The sequence below is a fragment of the Atta cephalotes genome (genome assembly GCF_000143395.1).
Source record: "Atta cephalotes unplaced genomic scaffold scaffold00003, whole genome shotgun sequence".
Classification (NCBI taxonomy): domain Eukaryota; kingdom Metazoa; phylum Arthropoda; class Insecta; order Hymenoptera; family Formicidae; genus Atta; species Atta cephalotes.
Window position 1 is genome coordinate 4,010,885 of NW_012130067.1, and position 12,701 is coordinate 4,023,585.

Below are 12,701 nucleotides of genomic sequence, written 5' to 3' on the forward strand. Positions count from 1 at the left end.
AAGGTAAGGAAGAAGGAAGAAGTAGTAGTAGTAAGTAGTAAGTAGAGTAGAGAGTAAGAGAGTAGACGACGACGAGACGAGAGAAGAAGAAAGTAAAGTAAGAAGAGAGAGAGAGAGAGAGAGAGAGAGAGAGAGAGAGAGAGAGAAACAGGGGGAAACTGCGGAGAACCGCGAGAGTCGAAACTTCTAGCCTTAAGCAATCCCTACCCCTCCACCGAATCGTCAATCCCCCGCCCTTGACCACCCACCCGGCGACTCCTTTTCTCCCTTTAAGGTGGTTCCGTGTTTTGCCGGGTGCCCGAAGAGAACATCGAAAATCCTCTACACGCCTCGATTCCGTGTAACCGCATTTGCATCGCCACCGATGACCCATATTCACATTCTTCTCGGTGATATACAGCAACAGCGATCCCTCAGTGTTGCGTCTTCCCTGTCCCTCTCTCTCCCTCCCCCTAGTTCCCTCTCGAACGGTCCGTTCCCGTCTCCTGTCGTCTCACGGTACCGCGCGCTACCGCCTAGCCTCCTCGTTCCCTCTCACTCGCGCCCGCGATTTTTCGACTGGCGCGCATCGGTGGACCCTCCCGCACGGCGACCGCGCGTACCCTGGCCCGGTCGCACCGCGAACGACGACAGTCACGCGCGATTCGTTCATATGCCGATGCGCGATGCAAGCCGGTGACTCGATTTCGGCCGGCGAGTGCGTATAGTCAGTCGTCTATTTGGTGCTCACGCAACCGATGCGTCACTGGTCCCGGACGCACAGCGGGATCGGCCGGGAGTTTTCGAGACTTTTTTACTCTTTCACACGGGTTTTTAGACACTCTTGGTGATAGCAATCGATATCGGTGATACAACGCACTGTGGATACTGCACGCGGATTATAGGACACGTGCGCATGGTTTCTGCATGACTCTGTAACTTCTTCTGTTCTTTTTTCTCTCCTTCCGGTAATTGGATGGCGTGTCCATCCGTGACGCAAAACAGAGACTAAAGTGCATTTCGAAGTAGCGTAGCCGGTTGTCGTTGTTGACGGTAGTGGAAGTCCGTGAATGAAGTTAAAACGGCTGTTCCGCTTGTACTCGTTGACACGCCCCTGCCATCGTTAAGGTCTTCTTTTCTTCTCGCTCGACATTTTATCGCGGGCGTCGCGGAAATGCGGTGGAATTTTGACATGGCGCGGCCGGCATCGTGCGATCGCGGTTCGTGATTGCCGACAGGCAAGGCACTCGGCGTGCAACCGCGATTCTGAAGAACTGGAATTGTTTATGTTTGACGTTTACCGCGACGACGTAATGCACGCGTGAAGCAACGATTGTTGGACCACACGTTCGATAATTTCTCTGTTACGATAAACATATTACGTACGGAGTCAGTGAAGCGAAAAAGGTATGTCGCGTTTATGAAATATCTCAAAGTTATCAACATCTAACATTCAAAACAGGTGACAGTAATGCGAACTTTTATCGCGTGTTCATTCACGGATCGAGATCTGGATGTAGTATACTCTATCTTCGATTATACAATAGCGAGAATGTAAATGTTTTATATGAAATGTTTCCTTCATATTTAATGACTTGTGAAAAATTTATTGATAATTTTATTAAATTTCTAATTAATTTTTTTTTAATTTAATTTAATTGCTTCTTAACATCTGTAGATATATTTTTTATACACACACATGCATGCACGCATGCATTTCTCAAAAGAAAAAAAGACAGGTAGATATCGTTATTTATTAAACGCTTTAGATTTGAGGATCTTCTCAAGTATTAAAAAGCAATACGTGATTGAGTAACAGAATAGAATAAGAGGAATTGAAAATACAAATACATAAAATACATAAAATAAAATTACAAAAATAAGGTGAAAATAAACTGTAAAAATAGGAAAAGATAAAAATTGAGAAATAGAATACTGAAAAAGAATTTATTGAATCTTAATACACATTTCTTTAAATAGCACTAAGTAAATGTCTATTTACAATAAATTAATTCTTATTCAATAAGAAAAAATGATAATTAAATCAAATTAATGGTTTCTGTTTAAATATTTACTTACAGATATTCAAATATTTATTAAAATTTAGTTTTTTCAGCGTAGGTAACAGCAAGATAACTTATAACGAGAGAGAAAGCCAGATTACAGAAATCGATAATCGAACTTTCTTTCTGCGTAGCTGGACGAGCAATTGGGCACGAGCGCGATCAAGAAGGTAAATACCCAGGTAGCTGCAAAAGGAGCAGTGAAGGTCACGGAGTTAAGCCTAAGGGTGGCATCATGGACTTTCATCAGCAGCAGTTTTGCCTCAAGTGGAATAGTTTTGGCAGCAATTTAGCAACGACGTTCTCGAATTTATTCAAAAGCGAGAGTCTTACCGATGTCACCCTGTTTTGCGAGGGTAAGTTTCTTCACACGAAAGCGTATTATTTTTTCTTCTTACAATCTATACGTATTCTTTTGCGACGTGAACGCGATAAATGAGTTTTTCTATCGAAATAATTCTTCAGTATGATTCGAACAAAAGGAGTTCTACTGGCCGATTCGTTAAATATTATTTCGAGAAATTATGTAGATGTATGTAAAATAATGACTTTGACTCAAAATCAGGATGATTGTTGACTTAAAATAATTTAATAATTTCAATAACTTTTTAATAATTTTAATAATGTAGACAGCGCGCGCGTCGAAATATCTTAATAATTTTAAGACGTTTTAAGACGTTTTATGTCCTGATTTTGGACATATGTGTTGTCTCATAATTAAAAAAAAAAATTGGATCAAGTTATTTTGACTGGGCCAAAGTTATGTGTAAATTGAGTTATATAACTCAATTTTATGATAAAATAATCGTTGAATATTTCGAAGAGTTATTAGACGTAACGCAAGAATCCGAGTAAAATATTGAAGAATTCGATCGTTCCAAGACCTTGACTCTTTGATCTCGCTTATGCAGGTAGAAGGTCGACGCACAAAAAAACAACTTCGTCGAATTGCATTCGCTCGTAATATTTCTAGCGTCATATGCGCTGCATTTATCAATACGAATCGAATTGAATCTACATAAGCGATGAGAAAGTTGCCTTTTTGCACGAGCATAGAACAATTTCAGGCTTTCACTTTTTCGACATCACTTTCAAACAAGCTTATGAAGGTTCCACCGTTATTTCAATAGTCACTTTTGTGTCGTGCGTGATCGAACGTGTTGACGCGATGCAATTAATGCAGCACCGAACACACAATCGATATGACCTATTTAATAGTGATGTAAATTAATTTGATATTCAATTATTTTCTAATGTAAACGTCACGTTTTACATAAACGGTAATCAAATGCAGCGATGAGTTTTTACGTCACAGTAAATTGTCATATGCGTAAATCAAACATGATAAACTAAGTCATTCCTAACTCGTTTTCTAACGGAAAAGACCACCATGCCGCAATGATTATCGAATGAATCAGTTCTCCTTCTTTTTTTTCGAAAATTTTTTCGGAATTTTTAGAAGCTCCATAAATTCTCAAAACAGTTATATTGAGAGAAATCATTTCGTGTGTCAATTAAAATTTTAACTAGGACAACAAAGTTTTTGTTACTCTAATCGAATTTGTCGTTGTAATTCATTAGAATAACCAAATTTTGGCTATTCTAATCAAACTTTGGTTAGAATACAATTTTTTAATTTCTACGTACAAAATGATTTCTTTCAGTGTATAGTAAGTGTGATTAATGAAAAAACATAATAAAAAAATAAAGATGCATCTGTTGCTAAAAATTAGAACAGAAGAAATGAAAAAATACTCGTATGATTCATGTGACAAAAATATATTCACGGAAAAAGAAAATTGGTAAAAATTATTTGGCATAATAACAAAACCTTTAACACTAAAATCGCGGATTAAATTAATCCAATCGCTTCAAGATAAATTTGGCTTTCTACGAGGGAGGATTGACACATAAAAGTAAATTTACATATAATTAATTAGAATTTATTTATGAAAAGTCACAAAAAGTTAAACTCTACATGTAAATCCAAATTAATTGGAAAACGAAAAGCTATCAGATGAGTAAAAAAATGGCACAGACGTGATTCTAATGCCATTAAACAGTTCATACAACGTAACAGAAAACCGATCAAATATTTTACCCCAGCTATTTTGCACTTTATAAATCGCGTCTGATCAAACGCGAGTCGCGACTCCTTGCGCGAAAGGGCCAACTGGCGGCGCGTTGCATTCGCACGCTACCACTTCGTCGGCAAGTGGTACAAGTTCGCGGCTGCATAGGAAGTGCAGGGGGTAAACGATTGGACCGGCTCCCTACCCTCGATAGCCACCCAATCGGCAGCGCGCAGAGTCAGTGCGGCGTGCACGTGTGAGTCTCAGTTCTTGCACATCGTCGTGGTGTACGGATGCAGTGTATACACATGCACGTGCACACGCGAATTTCCGTGTGCGTCTTCCCCACCGACGCAGCGAGTGCAGCGGGTGCTCTTGCGGCCCGTTCGCGCGAAACCGCAGTTCGCACCGAGCAGCGGTGCAACGCGCTTGTTTTAGCATTCTGATCGCGCGGGGTTCGTCAATCGTGTGAACGATCGATATTTTCAACAAGTGATTGGTATTGAAATTGCAATAAATAATGAATTCGATTGTACACAATAATGGACGCACAAAGCACACCTATCATAAACAAGTTAAAATGGATTCCGGAATTATTTAATTTTCTTTAAAAAATAGAATAGAAATAGAAAAATAATTCCGATCGGAATTCATTTTGAATGACTTCATAATATCCTGGTGCATATTAAAGTCGTTGTACACTGATTTAATCTGAGCGTAAAAGTGAAATGCAAATAGTCGAAATCTAAAGTTATATATAAATATAGTTCGAAATATAAAGTATAAAAATAGGCAACACAATAAAGTGTATTGAGAATCACGGTTTCACGGTTTAATCGATTTCTATGTTTGTAATAAATACATATCTTTACATCAATTTATGTACGACTTTAAATATATGCAATGCGCACTGAGTGCGTCCTATCGAATTCGATGATAGCCTCATCGCCTAGAGTGCGATAAATGAGATATGTATTCGATGATGTCTTTAAAAGGGTAAACAAATATCGTAGAAATCGCGCAATCGAGGAACTTTTCGTCAGCTCGAAATGACGTAAATACGCGTTATTGCAATCCACGCAATAATTACGTCCGCGTATACGTATTACGGTGCATACGAGTGAATCGAAATTGCGCGACGTCAATAAAATTCGAGAACTTATCAGAGAAAGTGTGCGATAACGTGCGTATATACTTGAAGCTAAGTGTCAATATATGAAACTAGATATTCGCTGCTTTATCGTTCACGCTGAATAAACAAGAATGTGCAATTTTCGGCAAACGTTCTTACGTTCCGTGCTTTTTCGACGCGGCCAGCTAATGCAAGACGTAATATGTGTGCGATAACGTATGTGTATTTAAGATTTAAGTGTGTATTTAAAGATTCTTCAGTGTTCCTCTAAGTGCGCGGCGTGTGAAGTCGAGTTCCAATCGATCAACTAATCTTCATTGCATGACCGTAGAATTGATCAAGTTAATTGACCAGTTGGTTCACCACTTGTCGCGCGAATTTTTTTTTATTACAAATATCTTTGTAGTTATTCAGTGATTGATAAAGCTGAATCATCTCGATATTCTGGTTATCATCGAACTTTCAAATGCAATTTCGATGATAGTGTTGTTACAGATTTAATAACAGGAGATTTAATAACATTGTAAGTAACACCATCAGAAATATGCGTCTCTTCGTTACTGTTATTATATTTCCTAAACTTGTATACATAAAAGGACAGGATTTTATTAAGAAATTTGATCTATTATTTTTATATCGCTCATTACTTATTTACATCAGTCATTCATCTTAATTGATAAAGATAAACGGTCTTAATAGAGCACGTGCAGTACATAATCGGCAAAACATCCAACGAGCTAAACATTTCGTCGAGTAAACACTAATTTATCACGTACACTGGTTTCATATCTATCTAACATACAAGCCGGATAAGTATACCGCATAAAAATGATAATACTATCTCTTGCAGTTAGGTCATAAATATACGAATTTATAACGAAGTCAATCAAGAAATAAGTTACCTTCTTATATTTTCCTATTTTACTGCAATTCGCGTTGTACGTATTGTAAAGCTAGTGTTTCTTTGTCAAAATCATGATTATTAAATCATTCATATTAAAAAAAAAGTAATATTCAAAAATTTGCATTCTCTCTCTCCCCCTTTTTCTCTCTCGCTGGACTTTTTCTCAATAGAGGATTAAGGAACAATGAAATCGAAGTCTGACGAAATCGAATGAAGTTAAAGTTCATGGATATCGATTTGCGATAACCTTCAGTGACCGCCCTCCGCTTTTGAGGCCGCATTTCCGAGACTCTCCGTTGTTTCGTCGTTGATATTAATTTCGCCGCATGTGCAACCGGTATACTGTTACCGCCTAGAGACGATCCGTTATTCAATTCTCGTCTAACGCTTTCACCTTATAAACCTTTCACCTTATAACCGCGTGCGTGCCCTGATTTACGAAAACCGCAGCTATAGAGAATGAGAGTAAAGTCAGACAGAGAACGCAATTAATCAATATGAGCGGTCCCTTCGAACCTCAAATATCACAAAAGAACGATTCTGCTAAAATATTAAAAAATTTAGCTAGCGGTATGTGGCATACCTGGCTTTTTCAATGCCTTTCGAATTCTTTTTTCATTGCTTGTATAACTTTTTTTTATTAATAAAGATGTAAACCTTTTCGAACTGTTATGTTTTTCAGTATTTGGCGCTTCGATTGAAAAATTTTACAATATGTTCATTTTTATGAAAGTCATAAGTAATTGAATTGGGTATACCATAATGCAATGTGTTGAAAGGTTGAATATAGAAATATTATCTGAAGATAATTTTATTGAACCATCAAAATAATTATACAGGATACTCAAGCATAACAATACTGCAAAAAATTTTAACATTCTAACGATTAGCTTAGGCGTCCTACAGAATTATTTTAAATAATCTAACAAAATTCTATATCTAGCTAAATTTTTAGATATTTTATGTTCTTTTTCTGTTCTTTTCATGAAAGAGATATGTTATTTTTCATTCTTCGTACGAAAGGATTATCAAATGATTTTCTTTTCATATTCAATATCATTTTTAAACGCTGTATCGCGTAACATATATATACGAAACTGTAAGATTCTTTCTCAGAAGGTCAAAGGGTGAAAATTTGAAAGGAAGCCAGGCGAGTGGGAAGGGTTCAAGGACGAGAAGCAGTCGAAGATAGGGAAAGGAGTAATGCGTCAAGTCGTGGCGTCACGAAGAACGTTGGCCAACTACCGAGGGGTTTTGTGGGCGCACGCGCACGCTCGCGTTAGTGTGTGCACCCGCAAGTGCGTGTATGTATCTCGTAAGAAGCCCGAAAAGTAGGTCTTGGTTACAGTTAGATCTAACCGTCCTCTCTTCGTGCTTGTCCCGGTACACGCAAGACGAGCATGCGCTACAAACGCACCATCTCGAAATGTAGACTGGTTTCTTGAGAACCATGACACTCTCGATCGCAATCAAGATCGTGCGTACGTTTGGAATTCACGAAAAAAAAGCGACGAACGATATCCCAGAGATGTGACAGATAAAGGTAATCTCTACGATCCATCGATCGATCGGTTGGATCTATTTTCCGCAAGGACGACGCGTTAAATTGTTTTGTGATATCGATTTGCAACTAACATGCGATACATATCCTTATCAGAAATAATCTTATATAAATAGATAAAAAAAATTCTATATACACACGCATGCAATTCTATTTTTTTTTCATAAGTGTTTAAGTGATTGTAAATATATAGAGCCATATTTTTAAAAATTACAGCCTTGGCCATAAGTATAAAAAGTATCATCAATTTATATTGCATTCTCTTGGAAAAGGTAGCAATAAAAATCAAAGAAAGTTTAAAAATATTGAAATTATTATAAAAATAAGTATAATTTTTTAAATAAAACTTTTTAATTTATTTCTTGTTAGATATAGAAACAATTTGTTCCATTTATATTTGTGACCAACACTGTTAAATCTATAGTGTCAAATTTAACTTAATGTGAATCATCACTGCTCCTACTCAATCATGTCATTATTTTATACTAAAACAATGATTATATTTGACACTATATAGTATCAATTTGATACTGTATCGTGTCAAGTTGACACGACATAGCGTCAAATATAATTATCATTTTAGTAAAAAGTAACGACATATTTAGTAGGCGACTCACATTAGGTTAAATTTGATACTACAGATTTAACAGTGAAGGCTGCATATTATCTCAAATTTGATTATATAGAATAGATTAGAGCCTAATGAATACACACAAAATCAACATTAAATTAACGAAAACGCTCTCTGATAGGCATTAGAAAACTATTATTAATCAAAGCCAAAATATTCGGACGACGAGTATGCTGTGCACGTGTTTGCCAAAATATTAGCATACGGCATCTCAAATTGGTGCTAAGAGGAAGCACAAAAGTCGGAAGTAGTACATCGGCGTATCGAAAAGAGGAGGGCTATCACCTATATACGCTAATTAGCATGAATCCTTAATAAATCGACATCACCGAGCAATTATATATTCATATTCTTCGATTCAAGCTAGACATTAATGTATACTATCAGAAAAGCTACTCCAAGGTAACCACGTTCGTTTCCCCTCGAACGCGGGATATCGATCGAGACGTCGATAGGCGCCAATCGGCCCAGACACTATCGGGCACTATTTGGCTGCGCGGAGCAGCACGTAGCGTGTATACGTACGTGCGTGCGTGCGTGCGTGCGTGCGTGCGTGCGTGCGTGCGTGCGTATTTGTCCGTGCACGATGTTGTCCATGACTTGCTGCGATATCTAACGAACTTTACGTAGCGTGTTGAATTTAGGGCTACAGAGTCATATATTTATCTCCATACATACATCTATCAGACGCACTGGAACGTGTTTGTCGCATATATATATGTGTGTGTATGTATGCGATGACTTCGATGTTAGACAAAGGCGCGCGTGCTGTTTCGCAAGTAGCTTAACCGTTTGAAATCCCTGCCGGGAAGATCGTACGGCGTACGAACGACCGCGAACATATGCAAACGACGGTGAGATTCGTCGGATTCAAATTAGAATTCTAGCGTATAACTCACGCACGATCGCTGCGTTCGCGTCTATGCGTGCCACGCATCGCACGTTACGGCATCCGCAGTATACAGCGACACATGGAACATTAGAAACGGCACACACATACCGTTCGCCCTCGTATTTGAATGCGGCTGCCCTTCGCGTTAGCGTAATAGATAGCGTAATAGGTGCGAGAAGCCACATTGTTACGCCATGAAATATCTTCACGTGTCACAGTTTACTTTAAGTATTACACTTATCTGGTGTTACCTAATATAAATCAGAGTTTCTGCGAGATTTCGAGGCTTGCCATGATAATTGTTTATTCACAATCTTTATGATTTTCAACAATTCATCATTGTAGTAATGAATTGTACGTTGCTCTTTTGATTATGTGATTATTATTTATATATTCGATGATTTGGTGTTAAAAAAATATTTTTTTGTTCTTGAAAAAAAATTCAGAGCATTTAGCTAGTTGTAGCATTCATATATAAATATGTAAAATTATATATTCAGATTATTAATCTTTAAATGAGTAGATGGTTATTATAATGGGATAGTTATTATAGTATCTCATAATTTTTTTAAATCGTTTTCTGGAAATGAAAAATAAGAAGTATTGCCCAGTTATCTAGAAATCTTAAAGTTCATTATTTTTATATTCCTTTATTTTATAAGGATAATAATAATACATATATAAATTTAACTATATAATAATAAATTATAATATTTTCTCTATTTACTATTATATAATAATTATATTATAATAGCAAAAGTAAAAACTTATTAAAAAATCTAACTATGAAATTAAAAATTTGTTGAGGCGTCTTAAGCAAATACTTTGCATATCTTTAAATCACTTACCTTTTTTTCAACATAAGTGACTAAAGTTTCAAATGAAATGCTATGGATGTAGAAAATTCAATTGTCCCACGCAGTCATTTTATCTATTCATGTCGTGAATATATGTCGCTTTCTGGGTCAGTAGACCTAGTGCAGCGCGATAAGGTAGCGGTCTTTTTTTTTTTTTTCGACCAACGCGTTATCTGGGCGAGTTAAACAGGTCGAGAGAATTAGGGCGCACTTACGTTTCACGACACGGTTGGAATACAAACAGATGCCGCATAGAGCGATACGCATTGATGCGTGTCCAATGTTCGTCAATTACGCACCTGCGTGCACTATGCATGCAATTAAATATTTCGTGAATCAATTACAGTCGGGTGACCTGATTTAAATTTCTGCAAGCCATGCATCCGGTATGATATCACGAGATACATAGTATTGCATCCGCCTGCGGCGGATACCGTTTGCGGTCATGCGACAGATACGCTTACCAAAAAGATCCCGATTTTATCGGTTTCAAAAGCTCGTAATAAACATGTTGCATACATGAGCAAATGTTCTAATTAAACCAATAAAAAAGCCCAACAAAAGTTATAACCATAAATTCTGTTTAATCTCACCAAGATTAATCTCACCATTTTCACTGAGACTTTTTGTTAGTTTAATCAGAACATTTTCTTAATGTGTCGATATATGTTAATAGAGCGAGAACTGAAAAGTAATTAAAATGGCAAAATCAGTCACAAAAGTTCCAGATATATTACATAATAAAAATGTTAAGATTCTGCGATAAATAAATCCGGCATTAAATAACGCGAGATCATAAAAGTTCATATTTATTCACAATACAAAAAGATATACAAATAAATATAATAGTAATAAGAGTTCAGCTAATTATAATTGTATCATTCTTGCTGAGGAGGACTTCAAAGAGAGTCGAACGTTCAAAATAAAGAAGACATCAATCTAACATCTGATTATTGATTGTTCACTAAATAATTGTGCCGTTGCTGACTCTCATTAGCCTATTATATTTATCTTTTTGTATTGTTTAAAATTCGAGAGTCCTAATATAATTATTGTTTTTGTATTTATCTCTAATTACTATAATTATGAGTCATGATTATCATAAAGCAATACTAAATTTAACGTGTCAATTGTACTTCTCTGCTTTTCTATGCTTTCGCATGAATGAGACATGCCATTGAATGTGTTCAGTAACCTAGGTAAAGCATACTATGTGTGCGCGGCAATGTCGATATACTTTGGTGATACGAAATGTTGGTTGAAAATGTTATCGAGAAGATTTTATCATCTCTCGAAAGTGAATCACGTGTCGCAATTCAAATTTTTCGCGAGGTATGCCGCTTCAATACTACGTACAATAAGGTATCGAACGAAATCGTTACTTCAGTAACATTTATAATATTATATATTATTAATCGAGACACAACAATGAAAACAATTCGCATGCCGAGGAGCTGTTATGAAAAATGGAGCTGTCATTGTGAATATTCTATCAAGTTTATTCTCAAGATTAATTATAGTAACTCATCGTAGAATAATCGAGCGTGGAACGTCAGAGCTATCTACCTATCTCAGGCAAGCTGATTTCCAAGGCTCTCCATCATGTACCGATCTTCCTGTGCGTCACCACATATTGGCGGAATGCAAGACGAAACTGGTGGTACAAAGCGTAGTAGTAGTAGTAATTCGAGAGCCTTGATGCGTGACCGAAGGTCTCGAGGGGGATAACCCCAAGCGAGAAGGAAGAGAAGTTGAGCGGCGAGTGAAGAAACGCGCGAGCGTCACTACGCCGCTCGCAAACTCCGCCATGTTCATGGCAAAAGTACACTTCCTGGAGTCAAGGTTAGCTGTTACCGCGCGCTCTGATGCAACAGGACTCCGGCCATTGACTTCGCCTGCCTAGGGTCATCCTCCCCTTGTCCTCGTCCTCGCGTTTTTGCGTCATCACGTGAAAGCTCGTCCTCGAACCATTGGATGAGTGCACCAAGTGAACGACCGATTCAGCCATTTTTAGTCAGTATTCATTTCTACTGTAAATAATTTATTAACTTTAATTTCGGTCCAACTTTTCATCTTTTTCTAATTCTAAAAAGAAAAAAATTAAAAACCGATTAAACCAAGATTAAAATTAATTTACATTAATAGAAATGGATATAAGAGACATTAGAACGTTATCGTAAATCTTGATGCTTGTTTCTATTAATACTTTAATTTTAATCTCAATTCAATTAACACTTTACTTTTCTCCTTTCACTTTTTTTCTCACGTTTTAAGAATTAGAAAAAGATGAGGAATAAATTGAATCGAAATTAAAGTTAATTAATAAACAAATTAAGAGAAACGGACATAAGACGTTAAGTATAAATAGAAGATACGATTTAACGGAAGATCAGTTATTCTAATTGATGTTTATCAGAAACGACTCTTAAACGACTATTAAAAAATTTAGATAAAAAGTTTCATAATTATTTTATGCGAGCAAATATGCATATACGTACGTATATATAGACGTCAGTGGTTAGTGGTTAATACGTTAGTGGTTAATGACTGCCGATCGGGTATTCACTTGATATATATATATATATATATATATATATATATATATATATA

General features: G+C 36.7%; 1 protein-coding gene across 1 annotated transcript in view; it reads left to right on the forward strand.

Moving 5' to 3' along the window:
• Window positions 1-12,701, forward strand: part of LOC105625567 (zinc finger and BTB domain-containing protein 18) — a 52,674-nt gene that overhangs the window by 8,362 nt on the left and 31,611 nt on the right. Inside the window, exon 2 of the mRNA XM_012206889.1 lies at window positions 2,177-2,398. Within this exon, the coding sequence (XP_012062279.1) occupies window positions 2,177-2,398 (222 nt within the window). The remainder of the gene's footprint in view (window positions 1-2,176; window positions 2,399-12,701) is intronic.